Source organism: Mercurialis annua, linkage group LG2 (genome assembly GCF_937616625.2).
Source record: "Mercurialis annua linkage group LG2, ddMerAnnu1.2, whole genome shotgun sequence".
Taxonomy (NCBI): domain Eukaryota; kingdom Viridiplantae; phylum Streptophyta; class Magnoliopsida; order Malpighiales; family Euphorbiaceae; genus Mercurialis; species Mercurialis annua.
In genome coordinates this window covers 14,706,873-14,733,625 of record NC_065571.1, presented here as the reverse complement: position 1 = coordinate 14,733,625, position 26,753 = coordinate 14,706,873, and the positions used below count along the sequence as shown (strand labels likewise).

The 26,753-nt window shown below is 32.3% G+C and overlaps 3 protein-coding genes and 1 non-coding gene across 4 annotated transcripts; 1 reads left to right on the top strand and 3 right to left on the bottom strand.

Annotated features, from left to right (window-relative positions):
• Positions 1 to 1,515: 1,515 nt before the first annotated feature.
• On the bottom strand, positions 1,516 to 1,670 carry LOC126670877 (U12 minor spliceosomal RNA). The gene has a single exon (XR_007638867.1). It is a non-coding gene; the product is annotated as a U12 minor spliceosomal RNA (small nuclear RNA).
• Positions 1,671 to 2,614: 944 nt separating this feature from the next.
• Positions 2,615 to 4,196, bottom strand: LOC126669187 (pentatricopeptide repeat-containing protein At5g18475). Its single transcript, XM_050362585.1, has one exon. It carries the CDS (start codon positions 4,194 to 4,196, stop codon positions 2,643 to 2,645), a length of 1,554 nt encoding a protein of 517 aa, XP_050218542.1. The 3' UTR covers positions 2,615 to 2,642.
• Positions 4,197 to 5,429: 1,233 nt separating this feature from the next.
• Positions 5,430 to 7,110, bottom strand: LOC126669188 (putative pentatricopeptide repeat-containing protein At3g15200). The gene has a single exon (XM_050362586.2). It carries the CDS (start codon positions 6,960 to 6,962, stop codon positions 5,430 to 5,432), a length of 1,533 nt encoding a protein of 510 aa, XP_050218543.1. The 5' UTR covers positions 6,963 to 7,110.
• A 17,937-nt stretch (positions 7,111 to 25,047) lies between these two features.
• On the top strand, positions 25,048 to 26,271 carry LOC126670775 (ethylene-responsive transcription factor 4). Its single transcript, XM_050364596.2, has one exon. It carries the CDS (start codon positions 25,198 to 25,200, stop codon positions 25,954 to 25,956), a length of 759 nt encoding a protein of 252 aa, XP_050220553.1. The 5' UTR covers positions 25,048 to 25,197; the 3' UTR covers positions 25,957 to 26,271.
• The last annotated feature ends 482 nt before the right edge of the window (positions 26,272 to 26,753 follow it).

Sequence of the window (26,753 nt, the reverse complement as noted above, 5' to 3'; positions counted from 1 at the left end):
GCTGATGCTGCTAACACCGAATACTTGAACTGCGTAAACTCTATGTCTGTCGTATGAATAAACATCATTTCAGGCATTTTCAATCAACCGAAACAGAAAACTAAAAGTCACTATTAATTGCTCTCACCAGCTTGTGATTGAATTATGAGCTGAATGACAATTGGTCTCGAGCTCAGCTCTGGTTCTGCTACTAAACACAGTAAATACCGCACAAAGCAGAGCGCATTCACACGAAATGTTTGAAAGTCGATTGTTTTCAGACCCGTTAACTTCGTTCAGATCTTTCAATTCGATTCTCATAGATGGGTAGTCTTTCTGTTGATGCACCCATATAAGTAATAATGCATTGTACTGGGAAATGTTGGATGAATGGAGTTTGGTTTGTGTATATATACTAATAAAAATGCGTTTCTGAAATGAATTCATCCAAGTAGTTCATGGCGAGATACGGAATAGACGCATCCATCTGAGATTTGCTTGCGAAACGCATTACGTGACTGCGGAGAAGACGAATCATTGGGTCATCAAAGGCTTCCACAGAGAGACATTGACATTCCTTCTGAAACAGTTGTTAAAGCAGCTTATTCTAAAATATGATAGAAACTTCATCCGGAATATATTCATGCTGAATGAAACCAAGAGGGAGAGAGAAACCTTAGTCATACGATCAGCGCAACGGTTTCCTTTCCTATGAATGCGGAGAACGTAAACGTGCCAGTCTGTATTCAAGTGATTCATGATTGAACACAGAAGGTTAGTGTTTGCACAAAGTTTCAATTTCAGCAATTATGTCAACTTTTCGACCTGGTGAATTAAGCCAATGTCATGATCTACTACAATGTGACTGAGCTTTTGTAACGACTTTAGACAGCCACTGCTACCATTCACCACATTGAAAATTAGGATATGGTTCAAAATGATAAAAAATAAAAGCTAGAACTTGTCGAAGTTTCATCATCGAAAAGGGACGCCACTCGAGAGTCATGCCATGTAAAAGACCGAGCAGACAACCGTGTTGCATCTTTCAGGAAAGATTTAATGGTGTCTAGTTAATCTCTAACATCTGAAACCAAACGTTCCATTTATTTTGATTTGATTGTATATATCCTTTCTGCAACTTTCATGGATCAGATATATAATAAGTAATTCATTGAATTTAAATTTCCTAATTCTTTTAGTCAATATTTATATTTTTGGTAAAAACCAAAGAAATAATAATCAAATGCAGTCCAATTTTTGTTCATTAACTACGTACAATAATAAATCTCATACACTCGCAGCAAGCTATATATGCATCTAGCCACAGTTCACACAGTAATTATGGATTGATCTGATCTAATTTCTCAAGTTTAAATACAAAATTCAGGGTCCAACTATGAAGCACCGAGAAGGGTTTGATTTGGATACCTGACTGAAAATTAATTTGTTTTTCTTTTGAAAAATTTAATCGCTTATTAACCTAATCAAATTGAAAAAATAATAATTATAAACTGGTTTGGGGACGGGTCCTTTTTACAGGGAGGCCCGCACGAGAGAGTTCTGCAAAAGTAAGCAGCGTCAACACTCGACCAGCCTATAACTCTCCAAAATTACTTGCACACAATATTTTGTAGCGCGGCGAGCAGCTCTCACCGCTCGCTTTGTTTTCCTTACTCATTGGTTTAAGTCAGTTTAGCAAGTTGTACAGAAATTCTATCTATATGGTATCGCATGCAAGGATTTTCCTTCAGTCTTCAATGTGGGATTATATAACTTGTAAGTTAGGGTTAAATGATGTTAAAGTCACCGAACTATAGTGTTTTTACAGAATGGTTATTGAATTATAAAAAGTTACAAAACAGTTATGGAACTATTAGTTTTTTACAAAACCATTAACTAACTACTATTTTTTTCTAGGATTTTACTAAATACCGCATCTAATTATTAGGTACCGCCCCTTTTTTTACCTTTTTGCCCTTTTTTATGGGGGATGTTTTCATTTTACATCTTCTCAGAGGGGGAGATGTTCTCAGTTTACATCTCCCCTCTTCCAAAGAGGGGGAGACGTTTTTGGAAGACATCTCCCCCTCTGGGGAGACGTTTTCGAGACGTCTCCCCCTCTAGAGAGATGTAAATCGAGAATTTAAAAAAAAATTATTTATCGTTTTTTTTTTGGAAATATAAACAAGAAATATTTTTGACAATTAAACGAAATTTTAAAACTAAACAAAAAAATTAGAAATTAAATGAAAGACAATTTTAAAATTAAACAATTTTGTTTTTCAAATTAAACGAATTTTTTTTGAAATTAAACAAAAAATATTTTTCAAATTAAACGAAATAAATTTTTGAAATTAAATAAAATTAAACAAGATTTTTATTATCCGTTCTTCGTGTTTAAATATGAGTTGAGAGGATTTGAATATGAGTTTTAGAGAAAAAAAAAAGAAAAGGGCAAAAATAAAATGTGTGGGGGCTGTGCGTAGTAAAAAAGGACGGTGTTTAGTAATTCAGTAATTTGACAAGGAAAAGTGAAGAGTATTGTATTGGCTGATAAATGAGCCAAAAGGCAAGATTTTCCTTGTCCACAACCAAACTTCAGCAATTTTAGTTTAATCTAATATAACCAGCAGGATTTGATGTTCAAATTTCATTATTAGAGATCAAAATGGTGGAAAATTATCAGTTTCTTTTGTAACTAACTCATCAAGCAGTTCAAACGCAGACAATAATTTTCTTTCCCTGCAAATGTATTCGATCAAAAGAGCCCAGGATTCGGGTTCTGGTTTAAACCTCATTCCAGCTAACCCGAAGAAAGCCGTAACTGCATCATCTACCATTCCAGCTTTACAAAGAGAAGCCAACAGCTCGTTTGAAGTTGCATGATGCGGCACAAATCCTCTGCTAAGCATTAAACCCAGCAGTTTACAACTCTTTTCCAACTCGTCTTCTTGGAACAAGAAGTTCAAAACAATCCTGTAACTTCCTTTGTTCAAATAAACACCCTCATAAGCTAGTTTCTCGAGCATCTTGATAGCCTCGTCGAATCTTCCTTCTCTGCATAAACCTTTAAGTAACACATTATAAGTTACCACATCAGCTTTGCATTTCATGTCTGTCATCTCTTTAACCAGCTCTATAGCTTCGTCTGTTTTCCCCGTCGCGCAAAAGCAATTTATCAGTGTAGTATAGCCGACTGTATCAGGCTTTAGCCCACAATTCTTCATTTCATGAAAAACCTCTATGGCCTCCTCCAATCTTCCTTCTTTACAAAATCCATTCATCAGGACTGAATAATTAAATACATTTGGGTTACATCCGTTATTTCTCATGAACTCTATTATCTTCCATGCTCGATCAACTTTCCCACCGCGGCAGAAACCATTAATCAAAACACTGTATGTAAGAGCATCAGGCAATATTTGATCTTTTGACACCATCTCCTCAAATAATTCAAGTGCTTCTTTAAGTCTTCCATTTTCACATAGCCCAGCCATCAGAGTTGAGTAGGTAATCAAATTAGGATAAGAGCTCTTACACTTCTTCATCTCCTGCACAACTTCGAAGGCAGATTCGAGATCCCCTCCTTTGCAGTGATGCTTAACTAAGATGTTAAAGATGCAGGTATTGGGCATTATTTTCAAATCCTTGACATGCAACAGAAATTTCTGGGCCAAATCTATCTGCTTCGACTCAACTAATATATTAAGACACGTGCTGACGGCTTTGGGAGAGGGCTTCTCACGTACAATTGGTTGAATAGCACAGAACATCTCCAACACTCTTTCATGTAGAGAGGACTTGGCAAAATGCTTCATAAGGTTAAGGAATATATTTTCATGAAATTTGCAAGTTTCATAGGTCATTTGGTGAAGAAGTGCATCAACAGTCTGAAACTTCTTAGCTTGTGCTAGCTTATGGATTAAGGTTGAATAGGTAGCATGGTTGTGACTAAATCCCTTTTGCTCAGCCACCATGTTGAATATTTCTAATGCATGTTGTGGATCTCTCTCATGCTTGATCAAATTTATGGCAGACTCGTGTGAGATGAACTTTCGTTTCCTTGGAGCTTCCACAAGGGTGTTTGAGGTTTCCTCTAGAGAATGTGGTACAGGAGAAGCTTCTTTGGAAAATTGCAGTGGAGATATCCATGGAAATGAATATCGTGCTGAAGTTGAAGTGGAGAATGTACGGTAGTTATGTGAAAGGACCCTCATAATTTCATGAAAACTTAATATAAACTACATCATCTAATGACGATAACCTGTTTCATATCACCTGAAGTAGATAGAAATCTGTTAGTCCTTCCTTTTTAAAGATACAACAAAATGCACTTCTCAAACAAAGTCTGAGACAAGTCCAAGTCAGAGCCATTATCCTCATCATGTACTATAATCAGAATAAAACAGAACCAACCAATAGTTACAAAAATGGAAACAAAAAACAGCAATGTTATCAAAGGAATGAAGAAGAAATTAATCGACATGTCATTTAACCATACTTTCAACTTAAGAACTCATACAGAATTGTTCTGCGGAAAATGCTCGAGAGTTGTTCGAAGAACTGAGCGAACACATTTATATGATCAACACGGCTTCTTTTATTATCCTTCCTTTATGTCATGGAGATTTAGCTAATAAACCAGACAAATCTAAAACACCAATAACACAAGTAATATCAAGAAGATAACATGCATAAAAAACTAACAAGAAGGCCCAGAAATTGTTTAAATCGAAGTCTTCTTTCCTTTCACTTTCATATTAAAACAGAAAGAAGGGTTCCAGGACCTTGTACTGAACTCCTGAAAACAGAGGTGCTTTGGAAATACGTAACTAATAAACTAGAGCTACCGCTACACAATTAAAGCAAAAATGAAATGAGTAATAAATGCAATTGAGATTCGAATTGGCGTTACCACAAAGTAAAATAATTTATCTACTTTTTCATTTGGGCCTCTAGATACAATGTGTTTCTTAGTTAATAATCTATGGAGTGACAAGTTTTGATTTAAGATCAACATGGAGAATGGAGGACTTAGATTAAAAAAAATTTATCCAATGTACCTTGCTTAGTAAAACTGCATCCGCAATATGATTCACTGTTCTGTCAACCATCCAACAGTCCAACTCTAAATATCACTTTCTTTCAATAAATGATTCTTGTGCATCATATCACCCAAGATTTAATTTCATAAAAACCTAGTGATGCCACAGTTTTTAACACACTAGTACATTCTACCTACTGTCTGCCTCTAAGTATCACTTTCTTTCAATATTTGTTTGATATAAAAGTGCATCCTGCATAATGAAAGTGGTAGTTTGTGTTATTTAACTAAGAATAAAGGTATATGTTGTATCATTAAGTATTCAATTTATTAAATGGTTCTAATAATGATTACCTTACATTTATCTTCCTTCTCCTTTTATGCACAGATGATGATCATTTCTAATTTATTGCACCTTTTCCCCTTTGCTAGCGTCATTTTCTTTCGATTTCCTATTCACAACACTGACTAAAATTTCAGTCCTGGGCTCTGGGACCATTCCCTTGGTTGTCATCTCCCTAAGGTATTTCAAAGCATCGTTAATTCTTCCCTTGTTATAGAGCCAGTGGATCATAATAGTATAAGATCGCCGATCAGGTCCCAACCCATATTTCTCCATATCATTCCAAGTATCTTCAACTTTTGCCTCACAATCCCAATCAACGTACAATTTCAAGATCAAGTTATATGTGTCACTGTTGACCTTGCATCCATTTCTCTCCATCCTTTCCAAAAGCAGAGGCACTTCCTCTGGCTTCTTCAATGACTTGAGCAAGTAGTTTAGAGTTATATTATCCGGCATGCAACTCCCCTTCTTATCCAGCATTTCATCCAGAAGCTCATAAACCTTCTCCATCCTCCGTATTTTAGATAAATGCTTGAGGAGCGAGTTATAGGTGGCCACATTCGGTATACAACCGCGCTCACTCATTTCCCTGAAAACTTCCAGAGCCTCAGGAATTCTCTTCTTGAAGCACAATGCATCAATTATACAATTGCAGATCACCACATCTGGTTTGCATTGTTTCTCCCACATTGCTCGATAAAGTTTCATGGCTGTGCCTAATTTTCCCTTCTTGGTCAATGCTTTTATAAAAGTTCCATAAGTAAACAAATCCGGTTTGCATTTAGACTCAATTATATCTTTCCAAAACCTCTTCGCCTCGCGAACATTATCCAGCACACACCAACCATTCAGAACAATATTCATCGTCTTTATATCCAAGCCAAAATCTCTTCCCTTAGAATAAAGCAGAGTCTCTGCAATTTCTACATGCTTATACCTACATAAACACATTAAAAGCTTCTGGAATGCAGCCAAGTCAATCTCAAGCCCTAAATCGCTCCTCCTATTGAAAACCTCAATTGCCTCCTCGACCTTATGTGCAGCAGCATATCTATTAACTAGAACTCTATACGTTTCCTCATTGACAAGTCCCTCACTCTTAGACATCGTGTCAAGTACTTGGATCAATTCATCAAAGCGTCTCATTTTTCCAAGAATGTCCAGAATCTCATTATAAGCATTTGATCCCAATTGAATTTGACCACCTTTAGCAACCCAATTGAAGAACGTAAAAGCTGATTTCCAATCATAACGATGCCTCTTCAGCACATTCAACATTAGATCTTCTGTGACAACGGGGCTACATCGGGTGAGAGCAAGTTCAACCTTCCTTAATGGGCTGTCTCTATAAGTCTTTAGAACATTTTGCACATTAAACGCTAGTTCGCTGGGCGTTTCAATTTCAATTAATGAAGGGGATTCTACGACGGAATGAACAAAGTGAAACACTTTACATTGGGACATGAAATTCGATAAGTAACTCTTTAGGCGATTTTCGTTATGCGGGGAGCCGAAAGAGTGAAGCTTGGGTATGGGAGGCATGTTTAGTGTTCTCCTAAAACAACCCAGTGAAATGCAACTAATGAATGTCATCAAAAACTCAAAATAAAAGCTTCAAGTGACTTCAATTAGCTCAGGAAATTAACGGTAACTATGTAAATTTGTTTCATACTTCCAAGGAAAACAGCAATCTACGGTGAAATAAAACAAAAACTATAACACAAGTACGAGGAAGACAGAGGTTTACCTAGTCAGTAGTAACAGCAAGCCGCGTCTGAAGAAGGAAGCCAAAAATGAGACTGAACATATTCTAGCAAAAGTAATTTGGGGGGGCTATAGTCTGTCGATTTTCAATTTTAATTATGTTATTATTTTAAATTGAAATTCTTTTATCTTTAAAAAAACTCAAATATGTCTTTCATATTTTATATTTAATCTCAATATCCTCTTAATATTTTAAAGGCCTAATTACTTAAAAACCACTCATCTTGAACTTTTTTTTCGTTTATACTCTGACCTAGAAAAAAATTCATTTATACCCTGACGTATGTGTTTATGTTTCACCTCAACCACGAGACACTAAATTAATCTCTATTTATTTAAAAAAAAGTTTAAAATAGTCATTCATTTAGGAAAAAAAATTATTAAACTCTAATTAGGTTAGGTTAAAAATGAAGAACTATTTTAAACTTTTTTTTTAATGAAAAGAGGTTAATTTAGTGCCTCGGGGTAGAGGTGAAATATAAATACATACGTCAGGGTATAAATGAATCTTTTTCTAGGTCAGGGTAAACGAAAAAAAAAGTTCAAGGTGAGTGGTTTTTAAGTAATTAAGCCTATTTTAAAAAGTATTAAAAATTAAGACTATATCAAAGGTGAAGAATATTTACACTTTTTCAGGTGAATTTTTTTTTGAGAATATGGTTATAATTTAAATTGAAATTGAAAAATTGGAATAAAATTGAAATTTTGTAAGTTTGGGATATAAGTGAAAAAAGTAAAAAAAAAGTCTTTTTTAATGCGTGAGATTTTTTTTTTTTTTGAATGATGAGATTTTTATTTTAAGCGTATTAGCATATTAAATCTTAAGGTTTGATCTTTGTAGCGATCAAGTGTCATACTTTAAACGTTACATACAATTATAACTTTTTGTATTTTTTGCATTATGTAGGCTTAATCTGTTTTTAAAAAACTTGTGAAATGTTGCAGATCAGAGTGACATGTCATTTACAGCGTGGCGCAGATGCAAAAGAAGTCGTTTATGTTAAAAGTTCACCAAATAAAATGGTATCGTTTTGAACAAAATGAACCCAAAGTTTCATTTGAAAAGAGAGTTGAAACCAAAATCCTCAAAACAAAAACATGTCTCCTTTGCAAGCTCCATAAGTTAGGACCCTAAAATTTCCTAATATCTAAAAATTTCAATTTAAGTCAGCTGTTTCTCATCCTCCGCACATGCTTTTCAATATCAAAACAGAATAATAAAATCACAAGTTGAAATAGTTGATAGGAGTAGAATTCCTCCTATTTTACGAGTCCATTTGCATCATTTATCGTGTTTTGCTATGCATTTTGAGGGTTCTCTATCTCATTTTTGTGTTTGAGCATTTTAGCTCCGACAATGGTGATTACAGAGCTAAATGAGCGGAAAAGAGTATGAAATTGTGAAATTAATGAAGTCTCAGAATTTGCAAAGAAAGAAAAGTCAGAAAATGAGGATTGAGAATAAGTCTCAATCGAGAACCCTGACATCTCGATCGAAACTATGCTAAAAAAAAGACACACATTTTTTGTCTAAGCATGTCTCGACCGAAAAGGCCAAGTCTTGATCAAGACCACGACACTTTTGGAAGTAGTCTGTTAGAGAAGTGTGAAAACTGTATAAGTCTTGATAGATAACCCATGTCTCGATCGAGATTTCATCTAAAGAAGAGAAAGAGTTAAGCGAGCTGAAATAGACTTGTGGGCTTCATTTTTGCCCGGTTCGAAAATTTTCCTAAGTAGACTTGTAATAGGATTGGTTCTATTCCTATTTAACTTTGACTCAATACATATTTGTTTGTAATTCGTTTTTAGGGTTTTTAAGTTTATTATTTTTATCTTAGTAAAAATTTAAGCACTTACTTATTATTGTTTTTAAGTTTGGATTTAAAGATTTATATTATTATTGAAGTTTATTTACCAAGATTTGATAATTCTGCATAATTATATTTTAATTATGTTTAATTCTCCATCTAATTTTTTTATTATTGTTTTAATTTAGGCCAAACGACTAAAAAGATCAAATATTTCATAAAAGTTTCATAAAAGTCCAAATCTTTCAATTTTATACAATTTGTCCAGAAATGCATGATTTCGTTTTAATTATATTCAACTATGCAATTTTACTTACGTGGCATTGATGTGTGGCACTGCCACATCAGCGCCACATGAGCAAAATCATATAGTTCATATTCATTCCATTTGGATTAACAAATGCCCCTTTCACATTTCAAATTTTAAAGAATGAGGTATTTAGACCATTTTTAGACAACTTGTATTGGAAGTTTTTGATGACATATTAATTTACAACAAAAGTTTGCAAGAACATTTAGTTCACTTAAGGGCAGTATTTGATAAGCTTCAGGCAAACCAGCTGTTTGCTAAGAAGAGCAAGTGTCTATTTGGCAAGTCCTCAATAGAGTACTTGGGCCATATTATCAATGTTGATGGAGTGACTACTGATCCAAAAGAATAGAAGTTGTAGCAAATTGGCCAGTTCCTATAAATTTGAAGCAATTGAGGGGTTTATAGGGCTAACTAGGTATTATAAAAGATTCATCAAAGGTTTTGGCATCATAAGCAAACCCTTGACAGAACTCTTAAAATGGGACAACTTTGGTTGGCCAAAAGTTGCAAACTCAGCTTTCTTAGCTCTTAAAAGTTCTTTGATTTCAGCACATGTGCTCGCATTACCATCCTTGGAGGAATTATTTGTGGTGGAGACAGATTTTTATGATATGGTAATTGGGGTCGTACTCATGCAATCTTCCCATCCTATTGTATATATTAGTAAAGCCTTAGCCCCAAGGCACCAATTATGGGTCCTCAGAAGTACTGTTCTAAGTCTTTGGCTCGTTTTCTGGTGATCCGGATATAGAATCCATCTTTGAATCAGTGTGTAGTAGGGCATTATTGAGTAATTAAAATGTTTCTAGCTTGTTTTCTAGACTGGGAATCAACTGCGTATGTGTGTGATTTTTGGTTGTATGGTTCGGCCAATAGAGGATTTTTAGTGTTTGATTGTGCTTTTCTATATATGTCGGCGCCACCGGTTCCCCTTTAGTTAGGCTGTCCTAGAAATTTATTTATAGGGGTGAATTAGGGTTAGGGTTCTTAGAGTCTAAGTTAGTTTAGGTTTCTATTAGCTAAAGTTGTAGATAGGTGAAAGAGTGTGAAGTGATGAGATGGGTTAGAGTTAGGATTAGGGTAGACTACCATTTAATTAATTAAATTCAGATTTAATCATGCAGGCTAAGTAAAATATGGTTAAGAGTCATTTTCGGTGCCTGAAAGTGTTTAAAAAGGCTTCTATGAGCCTATGAGTTTGGGTATGGTCAGTTTTAGTCCGTCAAACTTGCAAATTGGCCCCTAAACTTCTAAGATATTGCAATTAGTCTAATTTTTTAGACTTAGATCAGAATCTCTTTAGATTTTTATAGACTATTTCCGGTTAATTACATTTTAACCCCTCAAGTTCGTAGTTGTTCACTTATCACACCTGCTTTAATTCAAACAAACGAATCGATAGCTCGTCATCCGGACAAATTTCTCTGGAAATTATCATTGGAAACTTCAGTCCGTTATCACTTTTTACTTGTCAGAAAATAGGTGTCTACAGTCCCTAAGTTAAAACTTGTCGCAATTGACTCAAATACCACAAATTGTTATCGGTTTTTAATTTGTTTTGCTTGTTTGTTTTGTGTCTGCTTATGCTTTTGGTTGTTATTATTGTCCTCATGTTTTTGCCCGTTATGCAGTGTTAGATATAACTCTAATGAAGGGTACTCAAGATCCGAGGGGAGTTCCTAATTTGCGGCTTTTAAATTTTGTGGATCATGTTCCTATTCGTTGTGCACCTTCTTTCGTTGTTGGGAGTTCTGGTGCCGGCTCTTTTGATGTGCCAGCTAAGGGTATCCCGGCCACCGAAGGTATTTCTCTTACGAATATTACTACCGATGTTGATGGTCTTGTTGCTTCTGAGGTAATTCTTCCTCTTATTTTGAAATCTTGTAACAAAGATATAACGCATTGGTCTGTTCTCGATGAGGATAATAAGGTTAGTATGGGGACCAAGTATACTGAGGCTGACGTTATTTCAGTTGGTCTGGTGGTGATGGTTTGTATGCTATGTTCGGGAGTAAAGGAGTAGGGTCTTCTCCCGAGAAGCAAAGAAAGCGTGCTACTTTGGATGATGCAGATGATGGAGTTGCTGAGGAGGATCTAGATTTGATCCTGACAAAGATGGTGTCTTGGTTGAAGAAAAAGTCGCTGGATTCCTCACTGGAAAATTCAGACACTGTAGTGAAGTTGGTAACTGCTTTTATTTTACCTGGGGATCATGCTTCTTTTAAGAATACTCCTCCTCATGACTATGGTGATATAGGCATTAGCCTGCGCTGCTAGTTATTTAGTGTTTATATGCTTGTTTTCATTATTTTTGTAATTATATTTCTAACTTGGTGCTCTAGATTTCTTACCAGACTATGAACAATTTTGTTTATGCTCGCATGTATCAATGTAGTTTTGTTAGACAAGCAGCCGAAGATCGAGAGAAATCTGAGACTGCTGTTATTGCCCTTAAATCCGAGCAGACTGCTCATATTAAGGTGGAATCAATGTTAGAATTTCAAGCTTGCAAACTGAGTTCTTTGCAACTGAATTACTAAATTTCTTCACTCAGCTCGCACTACTTTTCTATTAGAAGAAGAAGAGGGACGCAAAACACCTGAGACCCAGACTGCTATCTGATTCACCGCTGTCTCCTTCGTCACAACAGAATAAAAACATACCCTTCCTCCGCCGCGAGTTTTCTCTTTCGTGAATCACAGTAATCGAGAAATAATTTATTTACAGACAAAAAATTAGAAGTTGACGTTGATAGCTAAAAGAGTTACTTTTGAAATTAAAGGCCAACCCTAAAAAATAGATAAGATATGACATATAAATGTGTCTAAAAATAGATAACGAGGTAATTAAGTTTCAAAACCTGATAAATCCCCTTATAAAAACTTGACTAAATAAAAATAAAACACATTTTCCCACAAAGATAGGCAAAATTTCTGTTTTGGGCGTCCCATAATATACAAAGTTGCTATTTTAATTTAAATTGTCAATTTAAATTACTATTATTGTCCCTCATTAATTTTAACCACTTTTGCTATGTAATCTTAATTACTTTTTCCAATTTAAAATTAATAATAAATTTAATTTTTCAAGATTACATTAAAATTCCAATAACAATTTTTATTCCAAAATAGATAATTAATAAAATTTAAAACATCTAAATTATTAAATTAGAGGTATAGTAGGAAGTTGCCAATAAATAACTAATTTAACTTACATATCTTAATTTTTATGTAAAGTTGGTTAAGTCTATCTTTATGGGACAGAGAGAGTATGATACTATGTATTAAAGAGGTTATATTAATGTTGTGTTTTCCATTTTATATACTCAATGTTTATTAAAAAAAAATCCACCAATATAGAGGTGGCCACGGTTCATAACTCGGCGGTTTCGGTTCAGAACCGTCGGGTCGCAGTTTAAGAAAAAGTGGAACCGGTCCAGAACCACCTAAGAGACGGTTCTATGACGGTTTAGAACCGGACGGTTCTGATTCTGGTTCCGGTTAGGACAGTTTAGAAGAAAAATTAAAATTTAATTACTAAAAAATATAATTTAACAATAAAATAACTCACACAGATAGTATTGTAAAAAAATTAAAAATAAATTAAAAATAAAATATTAACAAAAAAATTAACTAAGTATAACATATATTTTATTTCAAAATTAAATAAATTATATGATAAAGATATATATATATATATATATATATATATATATATATATATATATATATATATATATATATATATATATATATATATATATATATATATATATATATATATATATCAACGGGTTCGGCCCTTAAATTGCCGGTTTACGGTTCAACAAATTTAGAACGAGTCTAGAACTGTCCTTTCTACGGTTACGTGTCGGTTTTAATCCGACTTCGAGTTTGACCAATTCTGAACCGAGTTTAATCAGACCGGTTTCAGACCGGTTTACGGACTGATTCGGCCCATGGCCATCTCTACATTAATGAGGAATTGATAGAGATTAACCACTCAATATTAATTGACCACTTTCATTAAAAGGTGGTCAATATTGATGGACAATTAAGTTTTGGTTAATGCTCTAAGCATATTTGGCAAGATTGGATAAATAAATAAAAACATAGGGATATATATATTTTAGACTTAATTGCCTTAAAAATCATCAATCTACTATATATATATAAAGCAGGACGTTTTTTCCCAATGATTGACAAGTGGCACTCCCACATTCATTCTCATATATTTTCTTCTTTCTCTCATACATTTTTTTATTTTCTTTAATGTTTTTGAATCTTTAACTCTCTAATTAATGACCACTACTAAATATTAAATTTAAACATTTTCATAAAAAAATACTACTAAATAGAAGCTAACTAAATAAATTTTCCGATATGGTGTTTTTCTAATTATATTAACAATATGTTCAAATAATTTTAAATTTTTATGTTCTCTACAATGTGATCTACTTTAATCATAAGGTAACAATAATTTTTTTCTATATTAATGCTTTAAAAGTAGCTATTTTTTTGAAAAAAAGATTAGAGAATTTTCTTCTGAGTTATTTTTACTAACATTATTCAATTTCACTTGATGAAATAGATTTATGGTAATAGATTTATTACCTTTTTAATATGTAATATAAAATTAAAAAAATACAAAATTAGTTTTAGATATATAGATTTTCTAACCTTATTTGTAAATTGATAGCCTAATATAGAAATAATTAACTCAAATTTATGTTATTAGAAATAAATTATTTTCATTACCATTATTATTGACAGAATAATGAATTATTTTCATTACCATTATTATTGACAGAATATTTGTTTGGTAAGTTTTATTTGTATTTATTTCATAATAAATTATTTTGTTAAATATTTTATAAACTAATCCGTACAAATTTCATATGTCTATTTTAAAAAATTTAAAAATAAATTAAATTGAAGAAGCGTTCTTAATTATTTTCTTTTATAGTCTTAATTTTTTCCTTTTATATTAAATCCTTAATACTTGAATTAATTCACTTTTTTACTGCTTAAACTCACTAAATACACATTTATATTTCCGTTATAGACATATATAATACACCTTTCTTAGTATATATACCTTTTCAATTAGAAACGTATTAAGCTTTTTATAACCATCTATGCATTTAAGTTAGATGTTTTCTGATTTTTTGCTTTTCCATTTTGGAGACCAATTAATTAACCTTTAACCTTGAAAAATCATTCCTTACTTTCCTTTAACCTCTTCAAATTACTTATTCTACCGTTATATTTTGTGAAAAAAATAAATTTAACAAGATTAGATTTCTATAAATTAACTATACGTCCTTTTGTTCCAGCAGTGGTGATCATCACTACTAAATTCATTATCATGTCTAACTATGAGATTGTTTTCATATATGTATATTGAGCTAATTTTTTCTCCGATTCTCGCTAATAATTTACAATAAAGGTTTGTTTTCACATATGGTTTATGTTTCTTTATTTTAATTTAGTTTAGTTGGGATGTTATATATGTAATCTATAATCTAATGTAAATTTCAGCTGATTAAAGGAATGTCTAAAAAAAATAAGATTATTTACTATATCATAATTCATGGTTTACAAATGAAAAATGTCTACTCAAGAATTTTGTAAACGAATTCTAAGGTAAGTAAGATCTTGATTTTCAGATGTCTTTTTTTATGATTGGATATTGATGTTAATCAAAATTGATTTTTTGTTGTTGCTAGAATCATATATTAAATTAATAGAAGATGAGCCAAAACGAATTGAAAAGGAGGTTTTAACCAAAGTCTCAGCTGCCATCTTTGTTTTTTTGGCACGTCCAGTCCCCGATTCAAAGGTGCTTGCATTCTACTATATTTTATATATACATGTTTTTTTAAACCTAATCATTTTTTATAAAATTCTAACTCAATTAATTATTTCTTATACTTTAAATTTTATCAGTAGTATATAGATTGTCAATTGATTCGAGCATTTGATTGCAATTATTTATATTTTTAATTATAAAAATGATGAGGAATTTACAAATAAAATGACGAGGGATTTACAAAGAATATGAGAGCAATTTCATCTTCGTGGAAATCGAAAAAAGTAGGTGTTCTCCAGCCCCTCTAAAATCTGATGATAGTTTATCGTGTGATGAAGATGAAATTTTTTAATTTATCCTTGGCTTAATTTTATTTTAGAGTGAAAAGTTATGTTTTATGTTCTTAATATTTTACATGTTATTAAAAATAGAAGCAAATCAAATCTCTATGAATATGTATAAAACCAAGAAATTTTTAAAAGAAGAAATTGATTTGTTTTTTTTTAAAAAAATATTAGCTTAATGTTGTTGCTTTGAGTTTATTTAAATATTTTCTTTAATTAGTAAATTAAATTATTGTCGAATTTTTGAATCATATTTTGATAATACTGATAGCAGAGGGTGTCAGGGTGTTAGCTTTTATTAGGAGTCACTTATAAAACTTAAAAAAATTGCATTCACATATTCACTTTTATATTTTTGCTCATCTAATTTCTTCCCTAACATAATTTGAAACCATTTATTTATCTTAATTATATATTTAATTTGACTCACGTTACTACAACATTTGTTAAATTAATTATTTTTAACTTAAAAATACAAATAAAAGTCTATAAAATAGATAATTTATAAAATAATTAGCTAAAAGGTAATAATTTTATTTAATAAATTTGATTAAAAAATTAAGTGAAAATAAGATAAATATGTGTAACGCACGGGTCTAACGCTATTATTATTATTATTATATATAAAGCATTCTCATGGATTGATAAGTGCCACATTACCTATTGAAATTAAAAAAGTATAAAATACTTTCAAATAAAAAATACAAAGTTCTACCAAATAATTTTTTTATAAGTTAATAAAAAATAAAATTAGATAAATATCGTGCAACGCACGGGTTAAAGCTAGTTTTGGCGTGTTTTTGGAATTGCATCCAAAATGACATAAATTTTTAATGGAAACGCAACTATGAACAAATATGCTAAAATATTAAAGTTAATGTTAAATATGTCAAGAAAAAAAATTTATGTCAAAAATTAAAAATACGCGAAAGTTGGTAATTTTTGGTGCAATTAAACCTATATTTTATATATAAAAATTAAGTTCGACATGATTGTCAAAATCGACCCGGCCCGATTCAAGCGAAAAATCTAGAAATCGGTGCTTTCGTCGGGCCGGAATAACCATACAACCCTTTTTTCAATAACTTGGCTCAAACTCGGTCAACCCAACCAAAATTGTTCGACCCAATTCGAATTTAATGGGTATTACTGGTTTGTTTGTAATTTAATTTCGCCTAATTTTTTTTTCATTATAAACAAAAATATTTATTTATTTCAAATTTAATTATCAAATAACATATATTAAATATATATTCCATTTTCTAATTAAATTACTCAATTAGATAGAGATTTACACTATTTTATAGAGATTGTTTGAAATGTTGGACTAAATTCTTTTAATGAAATATATTTGTTTTCTTTAATTTATTATCTTAATAATTTATTATGATTTATGTAGTATATAATTATACTCTTCAGTAATATTATTATATATTTATTATTTATAGAATTATATATATATAGTTATTAAATATATTATTATTTCTAATTTTTGTTTCAATTCCGTTCATCGCTGAATCTTTAACCATTCATCTTTTGTCGTTACCGGTTCAATGATCAGGTCGGATTTAACAACATTGGTTTCGACATGCGGAGCTTCTCGTGAAAATCACTAGTAAAAAATAAAAAATAAAGGCTTAATTCCTTAAAAAAAACCCACCTTGCATTTTATTTTCGTTTATACCCTGACCTTGTAAAAACATCATTTGTACCCAATTTTGAGTTTTTATGTTTCATCTCAACCCAAAAGCATTAAATTGTACTCTTTTCATTTGAAAAAAAGTTTAAAACAATCCTTCATTTTTAACTTATATACGAATTAGATATTAATGTTATTAATAGTACAAAAATACCATCTTTTTCAAAAAATTAAAAATAATAATAATTTTTTTTAATTTTTTTAAAAAATATTTCGAATTTTGTTTAATTTTTTAAAAATATTTCCGACAAAAAAATTAAAAATAATAATAATTTTTTTTAATTTTTTATTATTTTATCAAATTAAAAAAATTAATTAATTATTTGGATGTATTTGATTATTTTTTAAGTTTAAGGATTTATTTGTATATTTTAAAATAGAAAAAAGTATGTTTTAGACTCTTTTCCAAATGAAAAAAAGTACAATTTAATGCTTTTGGGTAGAGATGAAACATAAAAACCCAAAATTGGGTACAAATGGTGTTTTTACAAGGTCAGGGTATAAACGAAGAAAAAGTACAAGATGGGGTTTTTTTAAGGAATTAAGCCAAAAATAAAAAGCTAGGCGGCAGTACATGCTGTTTTTGACGGCAGGTTAGACGGACAAACAATGCCGCATATTGTGGTTGTGCCGCCGTCTGTTTAGTTGTCTCATTCGTTGGTTAACACAACGGTGAAACTTTGGATGACGCCATCTTTGGGCTTCTTTTTCTAACAATTGTCCGATCCTCCGCCTTCTCGCCGTCTGTGTCGGCTACGCCTCACCAATGTGGTCCTGTCCTAATCCAATGTAAAGCTATAGAAATTGCTTATTGGTTTGGACTATTAGTCAAAATGTAAAAGCAAAAGTAACTTTCATTAACTATTCCAATTTTTATTTTCGTTTTAACTTTATCTTACACTTTTAAAATTAAGATCTATTAACTAATATCATTTGTTCTATTAAACTGAATTACTATATTTTATTTTCAAATAAGTTGATTGAATTCATAATTAAATTTACAACATTTTATAAAAATATATTAATTTGTAGTTTAAAATATCATCTTTGGTCATTAATAAAATATAACTTTTAATGAAATTGTTCAATATTTATAAAATCTATTTAGTACTGCAATTGAGTGTTGGCCCGGATGGTCACACTCACATTTGCATTTGCAAAAAACATGGGTTCGATGCACTCCTTTATCAGCCAGTAGATTTTATAAATTTTTTAAAAATTAACACTAACAATTACACCTAATTTAGTGTAATGTTATCTTTGAAAAAAATAAAATCTATTTAGTACTAGTTTTGAAGAAGATATCTTAATTATTTTGTGCACTATCATATCTTTCTCGAAATCGTCCTTAAGTTTTAATTATTATTTTAATTGTTTTTAGATTTTATTTAATTGATATTTTAATTGGCTTGTTAAGTTATCAGACAAAAACAACACAAAAAATAAAAACACCAACAATTATATAAAATTTTAAAATTAACTAAAATTCAAATTAAAAATTAAAAATTCTTTAAACAAATCGACAATCCATGAATATTTTTGTGTAAACTATTCAATATTCAACATCTCAAAATTTATAGTATTTACTTATATGTATATTCAAAAATATGTGTAGAGTAATTTGTTTTTCGCTTACAAGATTAGCTGTCAAATTTATGAGTGTATAAAACCGACTGAAATTAAAAAAAATTAAACTGAATTGATAAATTAAATTTGGATCAGTTTGATAATTGTTTACACCGATCCAAATATCAATAACTAAAGCCATGGACTGCAATGGGCTGACATGGGTTTGGACCCAATAGTTAAATTAGAGTAGGATTTATATAGTTATTTTTATTAATTATCTAAATAAAAAATTATATCTCATTGAAATAGGATTGCTGAGTTTGTGTTTTATTAGAATAGGTTTTTCTATAATAGGGGTTTTCCTATAAATAGTTGAATACTTTTATTAATGAAACACATACATTTTTATCAACTAAAATTAAAGTTCAGACTTTTTCATCCTAGTCTTCGTATTGAAACTTAATTTCGAAATAGTTGGACATTAACCTTCGTGGATTTCATAGTCTCTAGATTGATAGGTTAATTTTCTATTGATCTTGCTTGGACTTCTTATTCTCCAAATTAATACAATACTTTTTGTATTTATGATAAGTCTCATTGACTAGATCGATTAAAACATCAAAACTGAATAGAGCCCAATATAAATTCAAAAATTCGATTCGAGCGATTGAATTACTTCCGTAAACATCTACTGGGGATGTGTTTATGGTTAGCACAAAAATTGATACTACTAAAGGAGCTGGGAGATATACGCATTCGACCGGTCGAATAGGCTTATAGGAAGGAGGCGAGACATTAGCGGATTTTGATTTTAATTTGGAAGCAAACATGACTAAGAATGACAAAAACTCCCTACCATAAAATGGGAAAATCATACCCCTCGTAGGAGGAAGGCGGTCGATCTTGGGCTAAAAGATCTTAATCAAGTCTATGATGAAGATTTGAATGATCACACTCGCGAATTTCCACCAAAATGTCCACCATAAGGAATATGATTGTTCTGGAAAGTTGAACGATGTTCGATGAAGTCATGAGTCAGGTAGCAGTTGTCATAAAAGAACTTAATGAATGACCTTTCTGTTGTGTAGAGGGTAGAACATGTCGGACATAAAAGTAATGACGACTACGTGTCCCATCATGTCAAAAATCATGACGAGAGAGTGCATTACCGAGACAGCAAATCGGAGAGTTGATCTCAGATGCACACCAGAACGGATCGGCTCGCGGGGAGGACTTGCCGATCAGGCACAGCCGATCAACCGATCTGGTATGCTGTACAGTACAGTCAGGCTTTTGAACAAAAATGATGCAGAGTCAAGTGTCGCAGGGGAGCACGGGACACATAGACCGGGTAAAGAAGTTGTGGCTGATCCCATAATCAATTTTCAAGCTCTTTTGCAAGACCCTTTTACTGGAATGGAATGAATGTCGACCAAAGAAGATAGTGGGGGTTATGATCGGTCAAGGCTACTAGACGAGATTGAGAAACTGGGAGTATACCTGAGATCAACGCCAATAACGTCTTATATGAAACCATATCTAGACTAGATTGACAAACTTTACCCTTTTCCTAGGGGATACAAAGTTCCCGAGTTTAGTCTGTTTTTTTAGAGAAAAGAAGGGTAATTTAACTATAGAACATGTGGCCATGTTTTCAACTCAGTATGGTAGGGCTGGATCACATGATTTTTGAAAGTTAAACTGTTTGCAAGTTCCTTCACAAAACTCCAGCTAATAGAATTCTAATCTAACTTAGACTCTAGGAAGCCTAACCCTAGTTTCACCCCCCATATAGAACCTCTAGATACCCTAGATATAGGTTGGACCAGAAACACAAAAATCAAGCACATAAACCCTAGGAGAAACCCTAGTTTGGCCGAACGCCCCCTCGCATACACGCACAAACACCAGTCTTTCAAACAAGCTGAAACGCTTTAAACACTCAAGAACGCAGTGTTGTGCATTAATCCAAAACCGAATTCTACATCCAGATCACCAAAAAAACGAGCCAGAGATTCAGAACGGTACTTTTCAAAATCGAATATTAATCTCTTTATCACTTTTTCCATGTATATTTTAGATCTGTTAGATCTCATAAATCTAGGGTGCAAGCTTAGATTTATTTTCAGTACAACTGCCATATATTTTCATAAACTGCCATAACTTAGTGTTTTTGATATGATTTCCATGAAAATTGATTGAAAACATGTTTAAGGCTGTTTTAACATATTTTATACAACACATCCATATTTTGTGTTCTTAGTGTTTTTGCCATATTAGCTTCAAAATCCGCTTGGAAACTCATGTTTTAGGATGTCTAACTCACTTTTATATTTCTATTTCATTAAGATCAGAGTGTTTTTCCTTGCGTTTTAATAGTTTTTTGATAAGCCAAACATACGAATCTCAAGGAGGTCCACAAACTTTTCTTAGCTAGGAAATAATTTTCTACCGACTAAACAATCTCATGCGCCTATGGATGAGACGTTGTGAATCAGACCAAAAGATTCGGGTTCGTGGACACAACCAACTCTTGTACTTGACTTATTGATTTTATCGAATTATTAAGCATATCCCATTTAGAATAAGCATCTCATCAAAGCAGGAAGTCCAAAAATAGAATGCTGGAATGTAAATGACTGAAGAATAATTATCTGAAATATAAGTGCAAAAATATAAACATGCATTACATTTATGACTCGATCTGCACTAGAATAGTGGACAAGTAGCAAATACTTTTAAACAATCATCTTACACTGGGGTTTCTAACATGCAATAGTCAAAGGTGGATTGTATTCTAATTATATGCATTAAGACTAAAACCACTAATTACAGTTATCATCTTGTATACCTATACAACCACTAATTACAGTTTTCATGGCAGTCTTAAGATTTCTATGTGATTTGATTAGTTTAGAACTAAATTAATATAATTATTTGATCAATCGTGTTATTGATGGATCTGGACATACATTCAAAGCAGTAAACATTGTTTACATATCTAAATGGCAGTTGATATACATACAAGGTTAAGCGATACTTTTGAACCTATTTTTAGAGTTTTTGACAGTTGTCTACCATTTATATGTCAATATAATCAGATTAAGGATCTAGTCAATACAAGGAATTCGTTCCCCTCGTCAACATAAGTTCACTGGGTTAAACTGGATCGATTCTGGGTCTGGATGATGAAGCATAAATTGCTGTTGGAAGTTGGTGGCCCGACGGTTGGGCTTCAAATCCCATAATGACATAGCATGTGCCACTATTATTGACATGACATAAGGATTCTAATGAAGATTGGTTCGAAAAATTATAAAAATAAATCCTATAACTAATTACATGGGTAGCAATTCAACTAGGGAGCAATTCTGAGCAAAGATGAGTGATAGGAGTAAAATTACTCCTATATTCCGAGTCGTTTCTAAGCGTACTTAATCGCTTTTATCGTATTATTCATACATTATTTAGTGTTTTTATGCTTTATAATGTGTGTTAGTGTTTCAAGGATTATTTAGTGATTATGGAGCGTTTTGAGCAATAAAGAGTGTAAATCGTGGATTAGATCGAAGTCGTGAAGTTTAGGAATGAAGAAATCACATTTGCACACATGAAAATCTGACCCCGATGCATTCATTGATAATTTTGGAGCAGTTAAAAACTTCAAATGACTTTATATTCTTCATAAGAAATAAAGTAGACGTCTTAAGCTTTCCAACGGTTCAAGAACCGACTCATTTGGAGTTTTCTACATTGAGTTATGAAGTTTTGAAGTTAGTAGTTCTGCAGCTGAAATTGTGTCTCGAACGAGAATTTGAGGTACGAACGTACCAAGGCAATTTTGCCTATATTTCGAACGAGACACCATTATTTCGAACGGGACTTGACTTATTTTGAACGTACCATGCATTGTCTCGAACGAGACATGCGAAAAAGGGCTGAATCAGTGTTCGAATTGGATTCTTCTCCTATTTCAACTTCAACGCAACTCCTAATCCAATTCCGACTTGTATTTAGAGTTATTTTATTATTCATGGACTACCTCCACTATATAAATGCATTGTAATACCATTAGTTAGAAAATCAATGAATAGATTAGACATTAGATTACATTAGTTATAGTTTAGTTTTTATTAAATAACTTTTAGTTTAGTTTTTTTCCAGCAGTTTATAAGTAGTTTATAATTAGTTTCTGCAAGACGATTGTTGAAAATTTCAAGCTTAATCAAGACAATTCTTTCCGAAATTGACAACTCCGGTATTTATTGTTTAATTATGCTTTCTTCTTCATCATCCTTCTTGTTTTGTTTCAGTTTTAATATGAGTAACTAAAACCCTTGTTCGAGGGTTGATATGAACTTATAAATTGGTAATTACTTGGATTGGATATATTAGTGTTAATTCGTGTCTTAATTATTAATCTTATTGCTTGGATTAAATTGGCTACTTAGTTCATGAGTTTGTGTTTAGTTAACTAATTGAGAGATTGTTAATTAAATAGACATAGATAATTAAGAACTTAGAGAAAAACGCCGTGTGAGCGGGTTGGAATTTAGGTAGTCATTGAGTTTGCTTCATAATTATAATTTGATTATTTAATTCAGCTTTAATATCGTGAGAGCGAGTTAATAATTGGTTAGTTAATTAAGTTGTGATTTTATTCGGATCTTTGAGGCTTGAGAGGGCGGGGTTCGGTGCTTTAGAATAGCTCGATTCGCAATAAAATCACTAAAAAATCCTATTTCAAAATTTTACTTATTTATTTGGGATTATCAATCCTTGAACTTTTTAATCTTATTGTTTTAAACCCTATTTTATTATTTGTTTTCAGTTTATATTACTTTAATTAAATTACAAAATTCTATTGATTTTTCTAGCTAGCCGATTAAAGAATATTTGAAATTAGTGATTAAGTCCATTGTATCTGTGGGATCGATACTTGGTCTTCCAAGTTATATTACTTACGCGATATCGTACACTTGCGATTATTTGCCAACAATGAGCCCAAAAACACAAAAACGAGATGTAAGTTGTGGATCAAATATCTATAAGTGCTGAGGAAATAAGGACCATCGAGACATATATTGGTTTGGTTTTCAGCCAAATGCGTGCAAAAAACACACAAAACACATATATAAACATATAGAAATTCATGTGTATAAAAATAGCATGTTTTTTTACGGCAATTATGCTTCAGTCATTCAAACTTATCGTTGCGCATTGATCTAGTTCGCTTGAATTCTAACAAGCAGATCACTAACTCGTCACTTGGACAGATGTTTTTGGAAATCATCATCAAACGTTTAAATATCTTATCACTTTCCTACCTGTCCGAAAAAGAGGTGTCTACACTTACTTTGATTGTAATTTGATTAAGTATTAAAAGTTTTTATCTTATCCCTTTTAATGACTATTAATCGTTTTCTTATTAAAATTCTCTTTTCTTTTCTTTTTTTACGAAAGTTTGGAAGATATCAATTGCAGTGTTCTATTAAAATAATTATGTATTTTAAATTTAATTATTTTTGGTGATATATAAAAAATATTATATTTATTCTTGCTCTTCAGCCCGGTAGAAAATTTTTAACGTTTGTTGTTGGTTATGGTATTTTAAATAGAAAAAAAGAATATATTTTTATATGTAAAAGTTAAAAATACTGTTCTTTTATTAATCAAACATTAACATAATTTATTTTTTTTAATTATTTTTGTTTTATTTATTATATCTAGATAAAAGAAATGTAACATAATGAATATGATTCCAGAAGAGAAACAAAAAAGGCTTAATACATAGTTTGACCCCTGAACTTGTACCCTTTTACCCATCTAACCTCTAAACTTAACGTCTCACCTATCGAACCTCTGAACTTGTTAAATAATCCGATTTGACCCCTGAACTTGATAAATTTGTAAATATTGAACCCTTCGTGTCCACCTGTCACTTGAAACATTCTAGAAGAAATTGTGTACGGAGGGGTTCAATGTTTACGTATTTATCAAGTTCGGGGGTCAAATCGGGTTATTTAACAAGTTCAGGGGTTCAATAGGTGAACGTTAAGTTTAGGGGTTAGATGGGTAAAAGGGTACAAGTTCAGGGGTCAAACTATATATTCAGCCAAACAAAAAATAAAAGGTTTCAAAAAGTACCCAAATTGGCAGACAATAGAATCGGTCATTACCATAATAATCAACTTAATTAGTGTTGTTATCAGTGGTTGAAGTTAAACTCATCCTGCTTTATTGTCAAAGGTTACACACACTAAATATGCAACGTGTCACCACTTCATTAGATCGCAAACTTACCCACAGTTGAACGTGCAAAATACGCCACGTGTCCCTTCTTTGACTGTATGCCCAACACAGCCCAACACACAAGCAACCCCCACAAAAGCAGCATACCTTTGCCTTCCCTCTCTCTCACTATATATATATCTCTCCATTTTCTTGCCTCAACATAACCCAACTTTTTATTTTCCTTTTCATTTTCTCTCTATCCAAACAGAAAGTTTCAGATAAAATGGCTCCTCGGGAGAGATCTAATAATAATAATAATAGTAGTAGTAGTAACTCCGTTCACGATCTTAATAGTAATAGTAAAGAGATCCGTTATAGAGGCGTTAGGAAACGGCCGTGGGGCCGTTACGCCGCGGAGATCCGGGACCCGGGGAAGAAGACGCGTGTTTGGCTTGGGACTTTTGATACTGCGGAAGAGGCGGCGCGTGCTTATGACGCCGCCGCTCGTGAGTTTCGTGGTATTAAAGCTAAAACTAATTTCCCTTCCCTTTCCGAACTCAGCGCCGCCGCTGGAGTAGCTGTCACCTCGGCTTCTTTACGTAGCCCCAGCCAGAGCAGTACTGTTGAGTCATCGTCTCCGCCGCCGTCTTTACTGCCGTACGCAGCTTCACCTCCACCTCTCCGTCCGCCTCTTCTTGATCTGAGTCTCAACATTCATAGCCAGCAGAACAATAATTACCACCACCAACAGCAGCATTTTCACAACGGCGTTCACTTTCCTGGAGGCGCGTGGTTTTCACTCGCGGCGGTTACCAAACCGGTCATTTTCTTTGACGCCTTCGCTCAGGTAGAGAGTAAAAGTAGTCTTAAAAAGCAGATTTTTGATCGAACGGCTACGATGGGGAATGGTGGTGGGGTCCAGAGTGATTCAGATTCATCCTCAGTCGTTGATTATGAGAACGATCATGAGCGTGGCAGTTGTAAGAAAGAAATCTCACTTGATCTTGATCTAAACCTGCCGCCTCCGGCGGAAGTCGCCTGATCGGAGTTTTTATCTTTTTTAATTTTGGAAGGAAGTCCCGTGTCCGTCGTTTTTGGCTTAACTGCCTGTCGTTTTGTGCATTTCCTGAGGAAAATCTGACATAACTACGTATCTGCTTTGTTTTGTATATAAAGAAGAGAAGTGATACTTGTTTTTTTGGCAACATAAACTGTTGTTTTCTAATTTTACTTTCAATTAGTGAAAAAACGAAGCTAATTTTGTTCTGAAATTCTCTAGTGTATGGCAGATTGAATTCCATCAGTTTCTCAGCATCCAAACAGAAAATAGAATTTGTCATTTAGTGGTTGTGTGTAATTTTGGCTGCGCATCTTGAAGAATGAACTGTGTTTGTTTGTATCTATGTGGTGGAAGTGTACACGTGTCGGACAGACATGTAGCCGGCGTTGTGGTTGAATTGTTTGAATTATAACGCCCCCACGTGACGTCCACGTATGGAACCCCACACGGCTTTGGTTTTTCTTTATTTTCTCCATGGATATTATACTATATTGAAATAATTCAGATCTAATCAGTACAAAACCCAAACATTTTTTTAGATTTCTACAGTTTTATTAGAAGAAAACAAAAATAAATATAGATTATTTTAAAATTTAATTGATCTAATATCTACATAATTTACAGAATTTAATGGACTTTAACTTATTCACAGGTTAAGACTTGAAACTACTAAATCAAATTTTAACTTTTAAATTTATAATTTACTATTATATTATATTAAAATTATTTTTTTATCAAAATAAATTATTTATAATTTTTATTTTTGATATTTAGAAAAA